General features: G+C 42.5%; 1 protein-coding gene and 1 long non-coding RNA gene across 6 annotated transcripts in view; one reads left to right on the top strand and one right to left on the bottom strand.

The window, feature by feature from the left end:
• The window catches only part of LOC148398486 (ubiquitin-conjugating enzyme E2 L3), an 82,490-nt gene extending 76,088 nt beyond the window's left edge, over positions 1 to 6,402 (bottom strand). For all 5 annotated transcript variants that reach the window (XM_088376939.1, XM_088376940.1, XM_088376941.1 and 2 more), the window contains exon 1: positions 6,331 to 6,402. In XM_088376939.1, the coding sequence (XP_088233065.1) occupies positions 6,331 to 6,357 (27 nt within the window). In that variant the 5' untranslated portion in view covers positions 6,358 to 6,402. The remainder of the gene's footprint in view (positions 1 to 6,330) is intronic.
• Positions 6,403 to 6,519: 117 nt separating this feature from the next.
• LOC148398485 (uncharacterized) lies at positions 6,520 to 11,232 on the top strand. The gene is made up of 2 exons (XR_015858719.1): positions 6,520 to 8,575; positions 8,681 to 11,232. It is a non-coding gene; the product is annotated as an uncharacterized LOC148398485 (long non-coding RNA).
• The last annotated feature ends 13,417 nt before the right edge of the window (positions 11,233 to 24,649 follow it).

Here is a 24,649-nt window from a genome sequence, read left to right as displayed (position 1 = left end):
GGGCACGCATAGTCACAGATCAACAGCGATGGTGATACGTGGAAAAAAACACCTGGTCTACTTACATACACCTCCCTTAGCCACTCTGTCATCATTTACTCATCCATCCAGCCCTTATCATTTGCATTAAGGATGACACCTGGAATCTTCTCTTTAGGCAAAGTCTGTCTCTTAAAAATCACCATAGGCGGCAATTTCTGACCATTAGCATGGCAGCCAAGCACAACAGTAAAAGAAGACTTTTCGTGCCCCGTTGTGCGTATCGCTATAGTGCTGGTCCCCTTCTTCTCCACAGTGTGACTCACCAGGATGTCGAAAGTGAGCGGCACCTCGTCCATGTTAATGTGGCTGGGGTGGATGTGTTTGTCGGCGATGTGTTAGCTGCAGTAGGAGCGGAGGATGACCAGCTTTTCATTATAATCCGCCGGAAGTTGCTGCATTAATGTAGTCCTGGTCCGGATGGAAAAATGGCACCGTTTCATGAAAGGAAGGCACCAAGAACTTTGAAAATGTTAAATTTTCATTTCTTCTGCTAGCGTTACTGCTTTTAGTCGAATGGTAACCGTTGAAACACTTCTCCCATTTGTTCTTTGCTCGATGATCCACTGGTCGAGTCTTTCCTCCAACTCGGGCCACCTCGCCTTACGTCCGCAGAAACTCAGCTGTGTCTTCTTGACCTGTCAGAGTTCATTTTCCTGCTTCCTCCACTTGCAAACCATCGATTCATTAATCTTAAATTCTCTCGCGGCTGCTCAATTTCGATGTTCCTCCGCGTAGCTGATGGCCTTCAGTTTGAACTGTGCTTCATAAGCGTGTCTCTTCGCCATTTTCAGGGTTGTTCTAACAACGATGTTTTGCATGACGCATATACCCGTTCTTTTAAATACAATCCACGCCCACACTTCCCCCTTTAACATTCTAATGGGGCTCTCTACTACATCCGCCTTACAACACACACACACACACACACACACACACACACACACACACACACACACACACACACACACACACACACACACACACACACACACACACACACACACACACACACACACACACACACACACACACACACACACACACACACACACACACACACACACACACACACACACACACACACACACACACACACACACACACACACACACACACACACACACACACACACACACACACACACACACACACACACACACACACACACACACACACACACACACACACACACACACACACACACACACACACACACACACACACACACACACACACACACACACACACACACACACACACACACACACACACACACACACACACACACACACACACACACACACACACACACACACACACACACACACACACACACACGCGCGCTGCAAATCCACGCCCACACTTCCCCCTTTAACGTTCTCATGACGCTCTTCACTACGTCCGCCTTAGAACACCACACAGAGTGCACTGCATAATAGGGTGTGCCGCACATTTTGAAGAAAATCTAAGACTTTTATCCGCGCCCTATAGTAGTGAAAATACGGTATGTTTTGCATTTTTATTTCACGAAGTCATGACTGCGATTGGTCTCAGAAATAATGGCCAGAGGAGCCATCAACTGCTCTCAGAGACAGCTTTGAATCAACAGGGTGGGAGATATCCAAACAGGCCGCTACCTACAATGGCCATTACTGACATTGCGATATACACAGACACTGTGACCTCCATCAGAAAATGCATTGATGTGACTGACACAAAAACCATCATCACCCAGGCAAACTGCAAACCGTGGCTAACAGGTGATGTCCGCCAGCTGCTGAGGGTAAGAGATGAAACCTCCAGAGCAGGGGATGAATAGGGCTTGACAACAGCGAGAGCCGACCTGTCTAGTGGCATCAAGTAAGCAAAACCTGGACTAAGTTACCTGCCCACTTCAAGGACAGCGGAGATGCACAGAGCCTATGGCAGGACATTTGGGCCATCACGAACTACAAGCCTACGACACAAAGCTGTGAGAGAAAAATCTCTCTGATGGACAGCTTTTTTGCACACTTTGAAGCAGTAAACCTTCCCCCTCTCAAGGCTGTGGGCTCAGTCCTCTGCTCTTTTCCCATCTGAAAGATGACTGCACAATAACCCACCACACCAACCACATTGTGACGTTTGTGGACAATACAACTCCGGTGGGTCTTATCACCAAGGGTGATGAAGTTCACGAGAGGGAGGAAGTCAATCTTCTGCCCAAATGGTGCAGTGACAAAAACCGCCTTTGAATGTCGGCAAGACAAACAAGATTGTTATGGATTTCAGCAGGAACCACACCGAACACCCACTCCTGACCATCGATGGTGCTACTATGGAGAGGGTGAGCAGCATCAAGTTCCTGGGGGTGCACAAAAGTGAGGACTTCTCCGGGACCACCAACACCATGGCACTTGCGAAAAAAGTCCAGCAGCGTCTCTACTTCCTGCGCATATTCAAGAACTCAAGTGCCCCATCACCCATCATGGGCACTTTCTGCAGGGCCGCCATCGAAAGCATCCTGACCAGCTGCATCACAGCGTGGGGCGGAAGCTATACGAACTTTAACAGGAAAGCCCTGCAGCGCATCGTGAATTCAGCTGCCAAGAGTGCCCCACTCCAGCACCTGCAGGACCTATACACCACCAGGCTCACCCGCAAATCCATCGCTATTGAGGGGGATGCAAGCCATCAAGCCCACAACTTGTTCAGCCTTCTGCCTTCTGGAAAGAGGTATAGGAGCCTCCATTCCTGCACCACCAGACTCACAAACAGCTTTGTCCACCAGACTGTGAGGATGCTGAACTCTCTCCTCTCAGCTCAAGCAAGGCTGTCATGAAGCTGAGAAACTGACAGTCTTCACTCTTTTATTCAATTATAATATTTATCACTACATATCATGTGTGACACTTGGGATAACCCGACACACATTATTTGCTTTTACATTGATTCGTATGGGAAACGTTGCTTCTACTTACAAACTTTTCTCCTTACAAACCCGATTCTTAAGGAGAGGTACCACTGTAAATGCATCCATAAAATGAAGTACCGAAATGCCGCGGTCCATCACCATCAGGACACCTTCCTCCGTCACCCCCTCCCCTCACCCACCGGTGCCGAAAAATAAAACTGACAAAGAACTTTTTCATGATTGGTACTTCAAAATAATAGGATATATATACTTTATCAGAAAATAAAATATTGAGCTTAAACATTTTTACATACTAAAAAAAAAAAAATCTGTATTCTGATATTTTTTTTACCCAATCTTTACGTTTCAACATGTCTTATTCAGTCTTAGTCAGGTGTCAACCATCCGTACCTTGGCCATGTCTCTGAGCACTCAACACCTGCTACTTCTGGGCAATCCATTCAAGTTGAAGTTCTGGAATATGGTAGCACTGAAGGATAGTGTGTTCCTGGAAGCTTAATGTTTCGGTCTTCTCAAATCTTTGGCAGTTAATTTGCGTGTTTTTTCCTCAACATATTTCCTGTGACCCTATTGACTATTTACAATGAAATGTTTGATGGTTCTGTGATCACACCCCAACATCTTGGAAATTTCAAGAGTGATGCAACCCCTTGAAAGACTTTACAATTTTTGATTTTTTAGACCTTTTTTGGGCCTATTTTTCCTGAAGAAAACAAAGTGCCTAATAATTACATACATTAAATACAACTGATAGAAGGTGTTGATCTTCTTTGGCCCAACCATCCCTCCATTATATAAATACACATCACTTTGTGTGCTTGTATCGAGTAAGCATTCAAGCTTATACTGCATGGAGATGGAAAATATGCATAAAATGATCATATTGTCAAAATACACACTTATACACCAATAATTGTGCACACAGTATACTGTTATGCAGTACAGCTGTGGTGGGCAATTCCGGTCCTCGAGGGCCGGTGTCCTGCATGTTTTCTATGTCACCCTGTTGCAACACACCTGACTCAAATGGTCAGATAATTATCAAGGTCTGCAGAAGCTGGAGCTGCAGTTTATGATCATTTTCATGGCCAAACGTGCATCTGTATAACATGTATGAATTTTGGACACAGAATTGACCCATTTGGATGTGAAGAATTGCCTGCATTTATGAGTTTATATATGACTATTGTATACCATAGGTAGGCAACTCCGGTCTTCGTGGGCCGGTGTCCTGCATGTTTCCTATATCTCCTTGTTGCAACACACTTGATTCAAATGGTCAGATAATTAGGAAAGTCTGCAGAAGCTGGATAACCATCCTGATCATTTGAATAGTCAAATGGTCAGATAATTAGCAAGGTCTACAAAAGCTGGATAACAATCCTGATCATTTGAATCAGGTGCATTTCAACAGGTAGACATAAAAAATATGCAGAACACCAGCCCTCGAGAAACAGAATTTCATACCCATGCTGTATATAGTGTCATGTACATTAACTGTTTAGGGTTTTGCACTGCATGCCACATTGTTAACCTATTCGATGTCATCCATTGTTGATTTTTAATAATCCATTTCCACCATTACAGTCAAGCAAATATGTTAATTGCAAATGAGCCAGTAATGTTACTTTGAGTGTCTGCGTAGATGTGCGCGCATGTATGCATGTTTTGTCTGCTCCCAACTAGCAGTCAGCAAAGCACTTGGCCCGATTGGACGTGTTGCAACTTTGCGCCACTGAAGTTTTAAAATAAGCCTTACAGACGTCTTAGCCATGTCAGTCAGCTTTCCACGGCTATTGGCAAAAAAGTTCCAAAAAGTTTAGTTTGAAATTTTACGAAAGATGCTTTTCAACAAGAAGCGGGTGACAGCAAGTGAGTGCTTCGCTTCCTCTTGCACAGTGCACACATGCATATTACTAGATGGAGGTGTGTGCCAGGCACTAAAGGGCGTTTCACACGTAGGCAGACAGGCGGCTTTAAGTGAATGTATGTATACATACTTACATTAATCGCCTCACAGCACTAATCTTGACACTTCATTTTCAATATCACTAAAAGGAGGCCCAGCCAACATAAACGTGAGTGTCCTAGGGACTACCTGGGTATGGACTAAAAGTGGGAGGAAACCGGAGTATCTGAAGGAAATCCACGCAAGCACGGGAAGAACTTGAAAACTCCACACAGGAACCCAGAGCCCAAATCAAAGCCAAATGTCTGCACTGTATGTGGACATGCTATCCAGAGCTCTACTGTGGAACCACTCTCTTTGTCCGTTCTTAACATTTTGGATTAATAATTTCAAAACAAAAAAGTTTTATTTTTGCAACTTTTTTTTTTAAAGTTTTTCTCCCCTCTTCTTGCTCAAGATGGGAATATTGTAATTTATGTAAATAATTAACCGTTTGTACTTTAGTTTGAGTATAAATAACAGCAACCCCCCGAGGCACTTAAAACAGTAGATATTTAAACAGTAAATATATAGGGAAATATTCATTATCCATATTTCTCTTAAAGATATTGTTTTATGTATTCTGATTATTTATGAAAGCAAAATATGCGGGTTACGTGTTCATTACTGTGGAAATACGAATTCAACTAGTTAATTTGTGTTCCCGTTCTATATTCAAACTTTAAACTAAATTAAAAAAATAACTGCCCCAAAAAAAAAAATCGCGCTAATTTCCACTTTTAGTTAACATGCCAACCCATTTAGCGCTGTTTCTAAAAACATCCAACAGTACAAAAAATTATTGGGTTAAGTTGAATTCAGACTGCGTGTATCGAACGATATGCACGCATCAGCGAGGTTGACAAAACCAAAACCGGAAGACCCATATCTAAGTGCTGACCGGGTAAACGTAACGAAATTTAAATTTGGCTTTACAATGCATTGTAATAGCAGATCTTTTCATGTAAGACCTTAAATTACCCGTTGTTACAGGTGAACGCTCTGACTGATGCGAGTCTACAATTAGCCAAGGCGCTAGCTTTAACGCAGCTCATATCTGAGGATAGCAAGTTAGCTGATTAGCAAACGGGACAGAGTGTGTCTTAGAATTTTGCCGTTTTTATTGTGCGTCATCGAGCGCCAATGCCTTATTCATGCACACAAAACTATTCACACGTTATCTCATATGGAATAATTTAATTTCTTTGGTCAACTCTTTTTACTGCTCATCGACGCTGGCCTAATTTGCCGGGTGCTTTACTTCCTAATATCAGATTAACTGTGGAGTGACCTCTATAATAAAAATGTACCATATCACCAACATGTTTTCATGGTAGACTAGAGTCAAAGATTTGCTTAACTCATAACATCCAAAGCACGAAACACAATGTAGGTGACTTAACTACAATCGAGTCGGATGATTTACCTTGTTCAGCCTCCTGCTCGCCGCCATCTTGAAACTTTTGCATTATTTCCCAGAATTCCCAGCGCAAAGAATATATATATATATATATATATATATATATATATATATATATATATATATATATATATATAATTATATATATATAAAATTATATATATATATATATAAATTAAAAAATTTAATTAGATAGATAGATAGATAGATAGATAGATAGATAGATAGATAGATAGATAGATAGATAGATAGATAGATAGATAGATAGATAGATAGATTTTTTTATGAATAGAGAATAGTCTTACTAAACATACAAATCAAGAAGTATAAACGCAACAGTGAAGTATTAGTATTTGGATTTAAAAAAAAGGTTGTTAGCGCACATCGAAACATTATATAAAAACAATATTTTTACGGATTTTAGAAGTGTAACGTCATTAAATTTCTCATAAAATCATTATAACTGTGGAATGTAATGGATTTATTTACATTGTGTCTGTCCACAAAATGTGTACAGTGCATTGTTTTTACAACTGTACTAAAAAATGTTAGTTTCCATCAAAACATTATATAAAAACACATTTTATTGCAGATTTTTAGAACAGTAACATCATTAAATTACTCATAAAATCATTATAACTGTGGAATATAATGTATTGATTTACATTGTGTCTGTCCACAAAATGTATACAGTGCATTGTTTTTACAAGTAGTAGTGATAAATGTTAGTTTCCTTTTCAGCGTAGAATGCCTTCCTTTCGTCATCAAAAAATACATACATAGTAATAACATACATAATCCTTTATGATGTAGTGACTGTACTTTCTATAATTACTTTATTTAGCACTTCCGCTTATATAGATGACTTAAGTGGGTGCATAGCTGATTTCTCTACCTTGACAGTTGATGGAATTATATATGTGCCATTGAGTAATTAAATACTGTGACAAAGTAGGGGCTAAAAGGATAAAAATGGAAAAAATAATTAATACGTCATCATCATATTCTTTTCAAGATATTTTCTCTTTATCATACAGAGAAAATTGTCTCGAATGAAAGGAACCTGCAAACGCTGACAATTTGAATGACAGGTGAAAATGAAAGCTAGAGAAAGAGAGCGATTAGAAAGAATTTCAAAAAAAAGAAATCACACACAATCATAGCTTCACATCCATCTTATTCCTGTGGCTCTCATAGGTAAACAAATGTTAGGAACATCTGGTAAGAAACTTAAGGTAAAATGCTCCCATTTGTTACAATGGGTTTTGCTTCATGGAGCGGTGTATTTGAATGGTTTTGTACACCTAAGCACCTATGAAATCATTAGCCCTCATTGTACCAAACAATGTCGTGAATGCCCTGGGAGGTTGTTTCACTGTTGGCAGTTGTACTAACAACCAGAAGTTGAATCTGTGTCTACAAGTGTATGTTTTCTTTTAATTGGCTTTTGCAGACAAGGAAAGAGTATAGCTTCTACCCGGGAATAAAAAAAACAGACAAATTAATCTGAGAGTTGTTATAAATGTGCTCCTTTTCATTGAATGGACAAAGCAAGTCACTACACTTTGTTGTTATGTATTTAGATTACACTACCCTTGTTGAGTAAAAGCATTTTTCTGATTTGATCAAGTCTGCGCTCTGATTTTGTTACCTTGCAATGCCATTGTCCTAACAAAACAAGGTTGTCAGGCCATATTTAAACATCTTATTCTGGTTTTGTTGCTGTTGATTGTACTTCTATGTATTGACAGTCTTATCTCAAATTTACCCAGATGAAACCTAGCTGAGGATGAAAATGTCTAGCGAGTAATGCAGTGGTTGGCTGTCTTCTAATTATTTGCACACAAACCTTTAGGGCAGGGGTCTCAAACTCCAGTCCTCGGGGGCCGCATTCCTACATGTTTTCCAAGTTTCCCTCGTTAAACACACCTGATTCAAATGATCAGTTCATCCTCACGTTCTGCAGGAGCCTCGTGCCGCGGCCACGAGGCAATACGAGCAGCCGACACAAGCTGATTCTGAAACACAGACTCTAGTGGGTGTCTCTGGACGCCATTTTGAAGCATCGGAAACGGCAGAGCCAATCGCATCAGAGCCAGCGAGACCAACCGCATCAGAGTCACGTGCTACCATTGAAACCAATCCACTTACGCCCCACGTCGACCGACAGGAAGCATCCACGGACACAGAATTAGCGGAGGCTCTTTCTACATACGAAGGCTTGAACCATCCTCACGAGTCGACAAACAAAGTTGGAGGCATTTTTTCTATTTTTTTCCTCTTTCTATGTTATCATTCGACTTGCTATTTTTGGTAGTATAACGGTTTAACTGTTTTTTTTTATATCTACTTCCAGTTAAGCGTCGTGACACAGGATGAGGGGTTCAAAGAAGAAGGAGGAGGAGGAGGGGTCATCCTTCTACAGCACAAACCACTCAGCCACCAGGGTGCCTAAGCCAGCACGCGAGAGTCATCACCACACAAATAGAAGACATCCTGTAAAATGCAGTGGTAATTGTATCTACAAAAGTCGGTTACAAGAACGTTTTAGGATAATATGTATCCTGATAGATTTGGCCGAATCAAGATAGGTCTGTTTTTTTTTTTACTACTCTGTGTTGTTTCTGTTGTGTTTTGTAAAAAAGGAAATATAATGGATCATTCAAACCTCACGTCAGCAGAGTCAGATTTCTTAACAAACATTGATGAAATAGATTTGCAACCATTTAGCGAAACAAGCCAAAGAAGTGACACACCTGAGCTAGATTTGTCAAGCGTTAACAATGATTTGCTATCAAACAATACGTCTACGAGCCAAATAGCAGATTTGCTCAACAATGTGAACACTGCTTTCTTGGAGGGAGAAAGCCCCGTCAGTCCTGCTATTCTTACCCATTTACAAGTTGTTATAAATGAACTGAACAATCAAAGTCTGAATGAAGGTAGACAGAGTCCGTCACAGATCCCGTCACAATTGCTAAACATGATAGCAGAATTAAACAACCAAGCTAATGATAGCAGCGGGCGTATCAGTCCTGATATTCCTGTTCAATTGCTAAACATGATCCAAAATCTAAATACGAAGCCTCTGGTTGACCCGTTGACCGTTAAGCCTGTTGATTCAACGCCGGTTGCTATTGATGACATTCCACCGGCATTTCAGCCTTACAACTGCTCTGTTATAATTGATCACGAAATTGATGTTATTGGTGCGTGTTGGCGACAAAATCTCCGCCAGCATCACGCTGAGCACGGGGGCCCCCCAGGGCTGCGTGCTCAGTCCATTGCTCTTCACCCTGCTGACACATGACTGCACTGCGACCTACAGCGACAACCGCATAGTGAAGTTTGTGTCATGCGGTCGCGTTTATTTTTTTCGGTTTTTGTCTCGTCAATTGTCGTAACTTTACTTCCGGTTTTATTTTGTCATCCCGTCCGTTTCAGTTCGTGTTTCCTTCCTCGGTGTTTGGTTGTCTTGTCTTCCCTGATCCCGATTGTGTGCACCTGCGTAATCGACACTAATTGTCATCACCTGTGTCCCCGCCCTTTTGTGTGTATTTAGTCCGTGTCTTCCCCTTGTCTTGTGACAGTGTGTCTTGCCTTGCCCCGACCACCAGCGATCCCTTGATGTCCGAACTCTCTGTAAGAACCCTCCTTTTTGTCTCGCCACCGAGCGACGCTTTTGTTTGTGCCTTGGTCTCCATCGCCTTTTTGTCTCGCCCCAGTGCGACTCCTTTAGTTGGTACCTTTTGCTACGTGTTTTCCCTCGTAAGAGGCGTTTTGATTTGTACTTTTAGCCTTTTGACTCGCCTCAGTGCGACACCTTTTGTTTGTACTTTTTGCCACAGTTTTTCCCTCGCAAGAGGCGATTTGATTTGTACTTTTGCTCAGTGTGCTTGCTGGACTAAATCCCAGAAAGAAACGACTCTGCATCCGAGTCCTCCGTCTTGTCCCCTGCCTGACAGTTTGCTGACGACACGACTCTGGTGGGTCTCATCACGAAGGGCGACGAGACTCGGTACAGGTCGGAAGTTGACCTTCTGACAACGTGGTGCAGAGACAACAACCTCCTGCTGAACGTCAATAAGACCAAGGAAATCATTGTTGACTTCCGGAAGGGTCACACAACACACCTGCCGCTGATCATCGACGGTGCTGTGGTGGATAGGGTGAGCTGCACCAAGTTCCTGGGGGTGCACATCAGTGAGGACCTCTCCTGGTCCGCCAACACCTCGTCACTGGCAAAGAAAGCTCAGCGCCGCCTGTACTTCCTGCGGAAGCTCAGGCGTGCATGTGCTCCTCAGGCAGTCCTGTCTACATTCTACCGTGGCACCATTGAGAGCGTCCTCACCAGTTGCATCGCTGTCTGGGGTGGTAACTGCACTGAACAGAACTTGAAGGCCCTGCAGCGCATAGTGAATACGGCTGGTAAGATTATTGATGCTTTGCTCCCCTCCCTGAAGGACATTTACACCTCCCATCTCGCCCGCAAGGCAACCTCGATTGCCAGGGATGTGAGTCACCCAGCTCACTCTTTGTTTGACCTTCTGCCCTCTGGGAAGAGGTACAGGAGCCTGCGCTCCCGCACCACCAGACTCGCCAACAGCTTCTTTCTCCAGGCTGTTAGGGCCCTGAACTCGCTACCCCCTTCTGCGTAGCGTGCGGCACTGTTGCGCTATTTTCGGGAATGTCTGCTGTACTTGCTCCTTTTTTTTTTCTGCTCCTCTTATTTATTGTTGTGTTATTTATTCATTATTTATTCAGCACGCTTTTTTTTTACTTGTTTACTTGTTTGTCTGTTGTGAGCCATGTCTTGTCACCGTGGGATAGGGGGGAATGAAATTTCGTTTTCTTTGTGTGTCTTTGGCATGTGGAGAAATTGACAATAAAGCTGACTTTGACTTTTGACTTTGATGACAGCACATCAGCATTTCAACACATGCCCCACCAATCTAACAGCGGTTCTGTAATAACTGATCAGCGCAGCGGTTCTGTTGTAGTCAATAGACCGCAGTTCAATAATGTGGAGGTAAGGCGACAGTTAAATATACCATCGCAAGCGAACATCAATGATTTTGCAACCGTTTACCTCCAAATTGAAGATAAAATAGATGATGTTTTGCAAGAGGTGGTTAGCCGAGCACAACCAGGTGATGTAATTCAAGCTGAGTTAGTGAGTGGTAATGAAAGAGCTCATATCTACCAGCAAACAAGTGACATAAACTATCAGAGATAGTGTATCAGACATGCTTGAGCGTTTAGCCCAATCAAATGCAGAGCTTCTGGCTGATGAGAGCTTAGAGCTTATTGTACAAATAATCACTCCATTGCGCGGTGGAATGCGTCGTAGGTTAGTGAACAGTACCAACAGAGAAATTTTGACGTTGAAAAAATGACACTTACACATACCTCGTAATAAAGACAACAATCTATGCTTTGCTCTCTCACTAACCTATCTGCTAAATGTCACACTAACAACAAAACAGGCCACAAGACAGGCACGGCTTTTACATGAGAGTGTGGGGTTGAATTGTCAAACACCTGTGAGTTTGGGGGATGTTCATAAATTTGAGAAAGTTCTCAGACGGAAAATAACTATAATGTACCGAAAAGAGGGCTGTCGCCCCATGACTTTTTTCGACACACATTATCCCAAAACAGACAACGACACTTTATTTGTCTTACACCTCGAGGGTCATTACTACGGCGTGAAAGCTATAGAGGCATTCGTTGGTCACGCTCTTCTTCACGTTCTTTTGCAGACATTGCTACAAGGGGCACAATAATTGGCAACAGCAGAAGTGTGAAGGACACTGTAGCGTTTGTCTTGATCCGTGTTGTAAACAACGGCGGATTAAAGGTGTTATCTGCCCCGATTGTAACAAAACTTGTCGTAATGAGGAATGCTTTGCCAAACATAAAGAGTTTCGAGCGACGAATCGTGTGAGTAACTACACTTCATACAAAAAATGCTTGCATTGTGGTCTCCAGTATTATGTGAAAGCTGATGGTACCGGTGCTAAACATCGCTGCCCTGTTAAAAAATGCACAATGTGTGATGAGATCTTAAATCAAGATGATGCCTTGCTGAACCCCCACATGTGCTACATTTAGCCCATCAAGCCTCAACCACGTTGCAAAAACGTAGTCTACTACGATTTCGAAACCTGTGTAGATACAGATGGTTTACACAAACCTTTTCTCATCTATTGTAAATCAAATAGACTGGCGAAACAGTGGTTTGGCACAGATTCTGTTGACGAATTTCTCAGATTTTTTCGAAGACCACAGTTTAAACAAACTACATTTATTGCACATAATGCGAGAGGTTTTGATTCATACATCTTGATAAGGAGAATGCTTGAATTAGGTCTCAAACTTGACATTCTGATGCAGGGGAGTAAAGTTCTGTCTTTTGTCGATTTAGACACAAAATCTCAATTCATAGACTCGCTCTCTTTCCTGACGATGCCTCCAAGTGCGATGCCTAAGGCCCTGGGGTTTGAAGACAAATCAAAGGTTATTTCCCACACAAATTCAGCTTTTTAGAGAATCTAAACTACGTGGGGTGTCACCCTGACCCTACGTACTACGATATCGAGCGAATGTCACCCCCTCAACGAGCCAAGTTTGATGAATGGTATGCCAAAGAAGCTAGAAATGTGTTTGATTTTGCTAAACAGGCGATAGCCTACTGCGAGAATGACGTTGACCTGTTAATGCAGGGGTGTGAGAAATTCAGGAGTGAGTTTTTTAAGGCCACCGGAACAGACCCATTCAATGCTGTGACAATAGCCTCTGCGTGCATGAAGTTTTTTCGCACTAATTTTCTAACCCCTCAAACCCCACTAACCATTACACCTTCAGACAACTATATGTGTCAGTACAAAGCTTTTTTGCATGACTCTCTTCAGTACATGCAATGGATCATGCATAGCCAAAATATTCACATTAGGCATGCATTGAACGGGGGCGAGGTTAGGATAGGTAACTACACGGTAGACGGCTATTTTGAAATTGAGGGCGTAAAAATAGTGTTTGAGTATTTTGGTTGTTATCACCACGGCTGCGCAAAATGCTACGACCTCTCTAAAATATGTCCGACAACAAAACACCCCTTTCAGGAGAGGTTTGATAACACGCAAAAGAAATTTCAGGAACTGCAGCTTAAACAGGATGTGCACCTTGTAATTATGTGGGAGAACGAATGGTTGCAATTGAAAAAGTTGAACATAGAGGTGAAGGAATTCCTGAAAAAAGCCAAATTTCCTACACCGCTCAAGCCGAGGCAGGCCATTTTTGGGGGTCGAACAAACACATTCGTTTTAAGATACACGGCAGAACCTAACGAGCGTGTGTTGTATGTTGATGTGACATCATTATACCCTTTCATCAATAGTACAGGCACCTACCCCATCGGTCATCCAACGATTATCCACGGTGATTTTAAAGACCCCAGGTCGTATTTCGGTTTCATCAGCGCCACAGTCAACCCACCCCGTGGTATGTATTTTCCTGTTTTACCCTTCAAAACAGCTAAAGGTAAACTCGTCTTCACACTGTGTCGTACATGTGCTGAGCGTAACAACCAGCAGACGGCGTGTACACATAATGATGAGTAAAGATCGTTAACAGGTGTTTGGACAACCCCTGAATTTGTTAAGGCATTTGTTCTCGGCTACACGGTTGCAGATATTACCAAAGTATGGCATTACACAAGGGCGAGCGACACAATTTTCCGTGGATTACATGCGAACATTTCTAAAAGGTAAACAGGAATCTTCAGGTTATCCGGCTCACGTAGTCAATCAGGCTGATAGAGAAAGATACATAGAAGGGTACGCAATTCATCAGGGTATCCAACTAGACCCTTCCAAAATTGCTGTTAACCAGGGAAAAAGACAGGTTTCAAAACTCTGTCTTAACAATCTATGGGGGAAACTCGTGCAGCGTGAGAACATGACAAACACAAAAATTGTGACAAAATCTGAGGATTTTTTTGAACTTCTGTTTTTAGGTCTGTACGATGTGAAATTCTTCCACTTTATCAGCGAAAAGCTTTCGATTGTACAGTATTGTTTCAACATAAACAATGAGATACCCGCGTCAAAAACATCAAACCTGGCTGCAGCGTGTTTCACAACAGCCTATGCACGTCTAAAAATGTACAGCTATTTAGAAATTTTACAGAGGCGAGTCCTTTACACCGATACAGACAGCCTTGTGTACACGGTGAAACCGGGCGAAAGTGTTCTCCCTCTAAGGGATTATCTGGGTGATTTGACAGATGAGCTTTCGAATTACAGCATTTTAGAATTTGTCTCAGCAGGGCCAAAAACATACGCTTACAGGACGCGGGAGACAGGTCGCACAGTCATGAAGGTGAAGGGAATCACGCAGACTCACAAAAGCGGTCAGAGCATCAATCTCGATAGCATGCTCAATTTGGTTCAAGGGTACATCGACACATCAGGTGCAACCTCAGATGTGCTATATGCTCCTCAACATAACATTGTTCGCGATAAGAGAGGGTTTCATCTCAGAAACACGTCATTTTCCGAGCGGTTTCATGTGGTATATGACAAAAGAAGGCTGTTGGGACGAGGCACCACTGAACCGTTTAGCTATTGACATTTCTCTATCCCAGCGTGCGTGCGTGTGTGGAAATGGCTTTTAACCACATACAATTTGACCCTAGATTAGAACTTCCTTTCTCATCTTTAGTAGCAGGGCCTTCAGGTTGTGGCAAGACTTTCTTTGTAAAAAATGTATTGGAAAATCCTGAACATGTTATGAGAAAAAGACCTGATAATATTGCCTGGGCTTATACTTCATATCAACCAATGTACGATGAGCTCAAAAACCTGAATAAAGACATCATTTTTATCAAGGGACTGCCTGAATCTTTTGATGACGATAAGTTGTTCCCGCCACAGCAGCAGCATCTATTGATTCTGGATGACATCATCTTCCAAGCTTCGGATAATCCGGAAGTGGCTCGAATATTCACCCAATATAGACATCATAAAAATTTAAGCGTTATAATGCTAACACAGAATGGTACCGTGGCACCATTGAGAGCATCCTCACCAGTTGCATCGCTGTCTGGGGTGGTAGCTGCACTGAACAGAACTTGAAGGCCCTGCAGCGCATAGTGAATACGGCTGGTAAGATTATTGGTGCTTCGCTCCCCTCCCTGAAGGACATTTACACCTCCCATCTCTCCCGCAAGGCAACCACGATTGCGAGTGATGTGAGTCACCCAGCTCACTCTTTGTTTGACCTTCTGCCCTCTGGGAAGAGGTACAGGAGCCTGCGCTCCCGCACCACCAGACTCGCCAACAGCTTCTTTCTCCAGGCTGTTAGGACCCTGAACTCGCTACCCTCTTCTGCGTAGCGTGCGGCACTGTTGCGCTATTTTCTGGAATGTCTGCTGTACGCTCACTTGCTCCTTTTTTGCTCCTCTTATTTATTTATTTGTTGTGTTATTTATTCATCATTTATTCAGCACACTGTTGTTTACTTGTTACTTGATTGTCTATTGTGAGCCGTGTCTTGTCACCGTGGGATAGCGGGGAACGAAATTTCGGTTTCTTTGTGTGTCTTTGGCATGTGGAGAAATTGACAATAAAGCTGACTTTGACTTTTGACTTTTTTTGATTCCACCAGGGCAAATTCAGCCGTACTATTAGTTTAAACAGTAATTATTTGATTTTGTTCAAAAACACACACGATAAATTGCAAGTGAATGTTTTGGCGAATCAAATTTCTCCCAACAACCGCAAGTTTTTCCTGGAGTGTTTTGAGGATGCTACAAGGGAGCCGCACGGGTATTTAGTGATAGATTTGACACCTACGTACGTGCCCAGAACAATATAGATTACGTACAGGTGTACTGCATAACCAGTGGCCTGTAGTTTATATCCCCAAACAATAAAACGATGACGAAGCTTTTAAAAACAAATGTCTTTGGCAAACTCAAGTCTTTGTTTACATCCAAACCGGCCAAACGTAAGCATTTACTCCTTAGTTTAGTGAAAGCATTGTGTGAGATTGCTCTAAATCTTCTTAAAGGACATGTCCCTCTAAAATCAAAACTCTACAAGAAACCTAAAAAGCAAAAGAAAAATATCCGCTTTTTGGCTGATAAGAAAAATACTCTGAAGAAGAAAATAGCTGTGTTAGTTCAGAAAGGTGGTTTTATATTGCCTTTACTAGCCGCATTCGCACCTGTTCTGGGGAGCGTCGTTTGTGGTTTTATGAACAAATCATAAAATGAGTTTGAAAACGGCACAGAAAATGTACCTGATCTCCCCTTATCAGCTCGAGAGACTAAATCGACCTGCCCCGACCATTCGCAATACAGCCGAGTATTCTTTGGATGAAGAGATGAAACAGATTTTGGATAATAAAAATTTAAATCAATATGAAAAGATCAAAATTTATCAAGCCCTGATGCAACGTTACATAGGGTTGGTCAAACAAAAAGACTCTGAGCAAATTCCTATTGCGATTCGCAACGAAGCCAATGAGGGGGGTGAAAGAAACCCAACAGATGAGGTGGCAGGTGAACAGTGGGGCGATATTTTGGACGCCATAGGTCCATGTTTCCGTCGCAACGCCACCTATGTATTGAAAAGATTATCGGCAGAAGATGTAAGCTGGATGCTGTTAAGTGAATTTATTTTTAGAGGAAAAACTGGCAAAGGCTCCCAGATGAGCGATTTGTTGAGACGTCTATGTGTGAGTAGGACTAAACTAACCGGCCAACCGGTACGTTGGACTGAATTTCTCCGTACACTAGCACAGCTCAACCTACCGGAAACAAGCATCTCCAACCCCTTGGCTCGTGCAGATTTTAAACGTTTAAAATACGCCAGGGATGAAGATGAGGATGTTTCTTATGCAAAAGATGTAAGCGTGATAAATAAAAGAAAAAGGAAGAAGACATCGCCAGTAGTAAAATGGGTTAGTTATTAGACGTCAGTCTGTAACTCCCTTTAACAATGTTTATTGAATAAAAGAGATTTTTATAAAACATTAACACGGTTTCAGACAATGACATTTTTTAAATTTATGCAATGAACATGATGTTTGTCCGCCACACATCCGGTCTGGCCTTCGACATTTTTTGACAAACTCGCTAACCATGGCGTCGTTATTCAGAAGATCAAGATTGTAATGAGTCATCACTTCATGATAGGTGAGCCCCCATCCACGTTGGCTTAAATAATACACGCAGTGTTGACCGCAGGTGTCTGTCAGTTCGTGTTGCAGTTGGCCGTTCTGGTATTCTACCCGATTAGAATGCTTCTTCAGAAATCTGTATATACTTGATGGGTAATATGGACTGTCCGGTGGCAGACCAAAAGGGTCAAAGAATGTAGCCGAACCATTCAATTCTAAAGTTGAAGCGATCCAATGTTCACCCGGTAAATGCCTCAGATGGGTATTCACAATGTAATGTCTAGGGGGTGTGTCTTTGACGTCAGCTAACTCGTCCGATGCATAAACACCTCCAAACAACGCTCTTTGCATCCGAGTCATAATCAAGTCCAATTCACGACCGTTCATAGCGTTAATAATAGTCCGTCAATACTTCCCTCTTGGCATTAATCTCAATAAGGGAATCGTAAGCCGCGTATACAATAAGAGTGGCTGTGTGGGGTCGTGGCGTACAGAAACGCAAATCTAGTCTTAAAACACCGTTATTTACGGGTGACAAAGCCCCAGAGTCATCTGCCTGACTTAAATTGAAAACAAAAAGTGAGTAGCCTTGACTAAAATCCTGTTGATCGATACAAAGAGGTAAATCTTTCAAAAAACGCCCTGTTGCTGTGTATAAGTTATGAAATTCACATGTACATATCCCAGCTTCGAAATTGGGCTGAAAAGCTTTGGCAGGTATTTGTCGACCTTCATGGCGAAGAGCCAAGTACTCTATGTTATGATGCAAAAAATTAAACGGATTTAAATCTCTCCGCCCCATGAAGCTGTCATGATTTACCATAGCTAATACAATTTGTTTAGGGATATGTCCGAGAAAAAGATTGTCTTGATGACAAATCCGTGAGTTTTGAGGTATGGATGTCTTCATCCATTGACCAGAATCAATATGAATGTCTTCATATTGATTCTGGTCAATGGATACAATGCGTTACCTTTCTGTACAGCTGCGGCGTGGCCTATAGCTACAGCCGGTGAGACTGTTACTTTTTTCACAAACAGTGATGCTCTTAGTATCTTGAGACAAGAATCGCTGTCTGGAGCGCTCATGAGACAGAAATCATCAGGAGCTCTAGTTAACTTCAGGCGCAGATCCACATTATTCAATAGGTGGCGTTCACAAAACAAAATATCTCCATGAAGCGGTCCTGTTAGGTGGAATTCACGTGACCCTGCTATCTGCTGCGCGCGACGAACTAAACCCTCGTTAGCCCCGCCCTCTTCGAAAGCGATGGAGTCCATACACCCTCTTGTGTCTTTAGCGAACATTCTTGCTGTGAATTGTGACTCCAAAGAATCGTTTGAAAAGTTTAACAATAACTCAATGATGGACCGATAGGCGTGTATGGCGCTAAATTGTGAGATTAGACGCCCACCCAACGAAACATCCGACTGACTAAAAATTGTGTTTATCGGGAAATTCACAATGCCAATTTGTTCTTGTGTTGGTATGTTTGTTCCATCTCTACGCGTGACCTTTAAACGAAGGTGTAGTAGCGTGTCGGATGAATCTAAATATTTTGAGCTGTCCCCGGGTATAAAAAATTTGATTGGACCCTGGTCCACAATGGACCAAAGGAAGAAATTCAACATAAGAACTGTCTTTGATGGAGAGTTGCGTCAGGGGGACCGAGAACAAGTCGAGATTTGAGAGGACACATTCTAGACTTTTAAAATGTAGAAGGGTCATTTTAAGAGAAAATATCTGTCTTGCGTCTCCTCCGCCTTTTCTTGACAACTGATCTGAGATCGGCCGAGCACCTTTTTCTTTTAACGCTCCTTTTTGTCTGCCCCCCAGGGGGCTACCCCCGGCGTGATAAAACTGTAAGCCCGGAACCTTCTTGAGTGGTTTCCGGTTTTTGGTGAATCTTCTCTATGACGCGCCCTGCTACATCTGTTGCTATGTTTTTAGCAGCAGCTTGAAGGTGTGGCTTTGCCAAGTTAAACCCGTTTTTGAACATCGGCACCACGAAGCGGAAGAGTTTTGCAAAAATAGAGCCCAGACCGCGCCCATATTGAACGGGGCTTCCTTGGAACCCCTGACATGACCCCCCTACTTGTGTTTCGTAATAATTGACAAAACGATACAGGTCGGGATGCGTGGTTGGCGTCGCCATTATTTTTTATTATTTCGATCTAAAATGCAGAACGAGAATAACTTTCCCGTATTAAAATTGTAACGGATTGTTCTGGTCTGTTCGTAGGTAAATCGAAATGGATTCGATATGGCTTCTGCACACGTCTAAATAGTAAACAGGATTAAAAGTCTTGTTTATAACAGCGCCGTACTCCCCCTCAATGGGAAGCGTTCCGAGCATCGGAGCGTAGGCGTCGCCTACTATCTGATGATCTATGACGTCACTGTAGACGAATATGAAATATGATCCGGCTCGTCCGTTGGCCGGATGCTGTCCGTTTACGCCTTTCGGTCTGAGCGAGAGCCAATGTTCAGGGTTCATTCCAACAATGTACGCTGGAGGGCTCTTGAACATAATTCTCAAACCTTCTTTTCCCAAAAACAAGAACATCTGCTTATGTTGATCAAATTGCACATCAATCTTTTTCTTACTCACTTTAATTAATGGAGTTTGAATTTCCAAAGCCAATGACTCGTGATTGTTGTAAACGCCTCCTCGAACTTTCAGTACATGTCGAACTTCTGAATCATCTTGGAATACGTCGCCTCTGTGAGCAGAAAACTTCGGCTGTTTGAGATAGAAATTCCGTTTTTTCTCAGGAACGTCAGAAATTGAGTTGATGTAAGAAATCTCACTTAATCCGACTTCCCATGAACCTTTTAAGTCAATATGTTCCGCTAATTCCACCTTAAATTCTGAAAGGGTATTTTCACTGAAAAGGTGCATACTAGCATTTGACGCTAATGTTACGTAGAATTCTCTCTGGCCTTCACCCATCTTGTAAACAGAATGACCGTTTTATTGAACTTCAAATGTCTTTAACGCTTTTTGCGGGTACCCAACTGTCGAATTTGGCCGGCCAGCCGACCCAGTGGACGAGGAACTTGCGTCTGCCTGAACCGGTGCGTGATTTAAGAATTTTCTGTATGCGGAAAATTTTATTTTTTGTAATTTTTATTTTTTGTAATTCCGCTTCGTAAAAGCTGCCTTCTATAGGCATACCGTCCAAGTCCGATATTTTGTAGATGGGGGGAACGCGATAGAGACGTTGTGTTATTCTGAATACTTCGTCCGTGTAACTTTGTAAATAACCCTTCTCAAAAACGCCTCTTAGTTTGGAAAGCCGCACGGTTTCACCTGGAGCGAAACAGAACTTGTCCCCCCGGTGGAAAGGATTGTTTGCATACAGGTTGGTGAAAACAATATCTTTATTAGCCTCGTTTACGGCATTTGGTGTCATTTTTATACTAGTATGAAAACTGTCATTATAGCTGACAATAAAATCCTGAATTACATCGACGTATCGTTGTGTGTTCTTAGCTGTGAAATACCTCCGCATGCGTACCTTTAATGTTTTGTTGAATTGTTCAACAGTTTGCGCTTTTGTATCGGAAGACGTTGCAAAATGTATAATATTGTGCTGTCTCATTAATTTCTGGAAATGTTTGTTAAAAAATTATTTCCCTTTATCTGTCTGGAGCCGTAATGGTGTGCTGCTAACTGATGAGACATCTTCAAATGCTTTGGTGACCTGCATACCTGTTTTAGCTTTCAAAACTCGTACATATGCACGTTTCGAGAAAATATCGATCACAGTTCATAAATATTTATACCCATCATTGTAGCGTGCTAATCATTGCATATTGCATAAATCTGCTTGAAATTGTCTCATAGGACCTCGAACAAAAACTTTATTTCCAGGAAAAGTTATTCTGGTTAGTTTGTGTAAAGTATAAGCATCTTGATTGGATAAAAAAGCTTTTACTTTTTTAATGTTAGTGTTTTTACAGTAAAGGAAAATGTGTTTTTGGGAGTTTGCAAACATATTTTTTAAGGTTGTGTTAAACTTATAATCATATTAATATCTAGTATTGAAGTGCTCGTGTGGATTGGTGGGGGCCGAGGAATGTGCAGGCAAACTGCATGAACTTGTTTTCTTGGAAGTGTTGTGTATAGGCCCAGACAGGGAGTACCGGACGAGATAATCTCAAGGTCGGTGAAGGAACGAGAACAACAGCACGTCTATGAGACCGGACTTCGAGGGGAAAACCCAACCGCCTGACCTCAGCGACACCTGGACGGGGAGGAGATGGCCATCGACCAATCATCTCACAATATTTTGCATGCTTTAATATTCATATTGTGTTTCTTTAAAACTGGGCAACCCGGAAGAATGTGTCGTCTTTTGGTGGTCACAAAAACGCACGAGTTTTAGTGTGAGGGACCCGGGACCCAGGCCTGTATTAGTGCGCTTTGTCAGGAATAAATAATTGGTAAATTTGGTCTAATTGATCTACTGGTCTTCTCTTTGACAGAACGAACTCGCAAAATTGTTAGGTGCGCCAGTGTGTGGATTAGGACATAGCAATTTATGAGTTAAGTGTTGATCACAATTTGGAGTCAGATCAATAACTAGAATCCGTAACCTAACAACAGCTAACAGCCGCTGTTCTGTGTAGGTGTGCCTCTCCCCCGAAACTAGCTGGATTTTTAGCATTATGATAGAGCTTTTCAAGACATCTCTACCCACCCATTGTTAGATGTGGTCTGCTGGATATCGGAGTGTGACGCGGTTAATGAAACAAACAGGTATGATATTTTGTGATTTTAAATTGAATAAACACAGAAAAATTGTTGGTCACAATAGTTTATTACAAAAAAAGAAAATTCAGCTAGTTCTTAAAAACATTACTAATGAGTAGAAAACACACAGCAGTAAAAATAAAAAAAACATGTTTAAAAAAAAAAATTCAACATGGTAAAAAAAAAAGTTTTTCTACAGCGCCTAAGGTTTAACATAACGCATGAATGAAAATAACACAGGTGGTGTTACTTTGGACTCAATTAGGGTTTTAAATTTCTTTAGCTTCCCGGTTATATCATTTGGCAAATGGTATTTAATACAGTCCATAAACAATGTTAGAACAGTCACCAATTGGGCCCACATTTTTCTCACAATATTTCCCATTGTGTCTTTCCAAAGGTTCTAAATAATAGTTCGACTTCACTATTATTCAACAACACAATGCCACTAAATTCTTGTTTTATCGAACGGAGACGCGCAAAGACCTTGCATTCATGCGCGAGGTCGTGCAAAATGGCAGCAGCCGTGTTACAGATGTTTTTAAGGGAACCGGCTGCCCTGAAATAGAAAAGCATGGTCGATAAAGTATGGAGGAAGTTAGCATTGCACAACTCGGCCGTCACTGTTTCATAATTTGCATAGAAATAAAAGCAGCGGTCCTCAATAAACAGGCACGTGTGGTGCAACTGGCTAAAATCGTCAAGGGTACACCCGTCACATTTAATTTTTCCATGTTTAATTAAGGCATCGCACAAAAGATGAGCGACCATTAGTTTCACACGTATGTAATCTTCTACCGTGAGCCATGAAAGCGGTTCTGTCTTCATCGCGTATTCATTTGGCTGTCTCTGGCTGGCGTTGAAGTCAGCAATGGTATTAGTTCAAAGTCCATGTCGATCAGTGGGGAGTCCTGCGTTGGAATGTTGTCCCCAGCGGTGGGTGAGGGGTAGTCGACAACGATTGTGTCATCCGCGGCCAGATCCATGTTCCCCGCAAAATCATCTTCTACCCTGGCCTCTGTCTCTGTATTAAGTATGTGGGCAATGTCAGCGGCAGATAAACTGGGCAAATCCATATTGTTTTCAGGATAACGTGTGCATGCGTCGTCAAACAGGTCGATGGCACGAGACGAGGACCAGTGTTCATGCTGATGCTCCATCCCGTTTGCTAAGCGACTCTCGCCGCTGTACCCCGAGGTCGCCTGTAGGGTCTCAGGACTCGTCGCTGGACTCTCAAACACATCGAAGGCTGATGACGAAGCTCCAAAGAGACGCGCGAACTGCTGATCAGCGTAGTCCAGCGACGGTAGCTGTAGCACCGGTGATAAGAGATTGCTCGCCCGCTCAGCTGTTTGTGACATCATGACGCTCGGTTCGGGTGTGGGCATCGGCAAGATGTCAAACCCCGCCGGTGATGACCACATTGTAGCAGCCGGTGATATAGTCCCCTCAGCCGGTGCGTCTGGTCGTGGAGCTGCGATGAAGGCTGTGTCGGCCTGGCTTTGCGCTGTGCCAGAGTTGTCAGGGCTGGACCAGAGTGTGATCGTACAGCGCGGTACGGTTTGCACACCTCTGGACAGCTTTTCTCCCGGCCCGTTCTCCACAGATGCAAAACTTGGTAAAAGTCGTCTGGCGGGTCTTTTTTGAGCCATTTTCTTTCTCTGACGTGTAGAGCGGTCTCTTGGTGGTAGGTACGAAGGGTGAGCCCGAAAGCCCTTTCTTATACATTTTAGATAGGTATGCTAATGACTACAGCCCCACTTTTCTGTGATAGGAGGTAAAAAAAAGAGGGGGGCTGGCAAAGTTTGTACTGAAGAGGTGTGAGGAGGGCAAGGGTGGGTGGGGGAGTTTAAACTTATTTTTTAGTAAGGTTTGATCTAAAGTCAGTTTACGTTTCACTCCGATGATGTTTGTCCAGACACGACTAGATAGGAAGAGTCCCGTAATACTGTCACCAAATGCTTGCATTCGTTTATACCATTCTGTTAATGGTACATTCACTATTGTTTGAAAAACTCCACATTCGCTATTAAACACTTCTAGCATCAGATACAGTAGATCGATTAGCTCTCCATCCTATGTCCCATCAACAGTTTGAGGAGAAACTTTAAGCCGGAAAAAACATCTTCCGCCGGCTGTAATTCTTGAAACCCATGTTACATTCAGCTCACCTTCTAATCGGTATTCATCGAGATATTCAGTCAAAACCTCGGGTAGGAGTTGATTTAAAACACCCCAGTCATTTGAGTTCAACGAACCATACGTGCTGGCTGGCTCACAATCGTTGTTTGGTCCAGAGCCCCCTTGGTTTCTCATGAAGAAAGATAGCTCGCCGACCTCATAAAAAATTTTAAATCCCCACAGAGTCTCCGTTGTTA

Source organism: Syngnathus floridae, chromosome 5, assembly GCF_059516105.1.
Source record: "Syngnathus floridae isolate MCC-2025c chromosome 5, RoL_Sflo_1.0, whole genome shotgun sequence".
Lineage (NCBI taxonomy): Eukaryota > Metazoa > Chordata > Actinopteri > Syngnathiformes > Syngnathidae > Syngnathus > Syngnathus floridae.
Note: the sequence above shows the minus strand (reverse complement) of the source record. Positions and strands in the feature narration are given on the sequence as shown.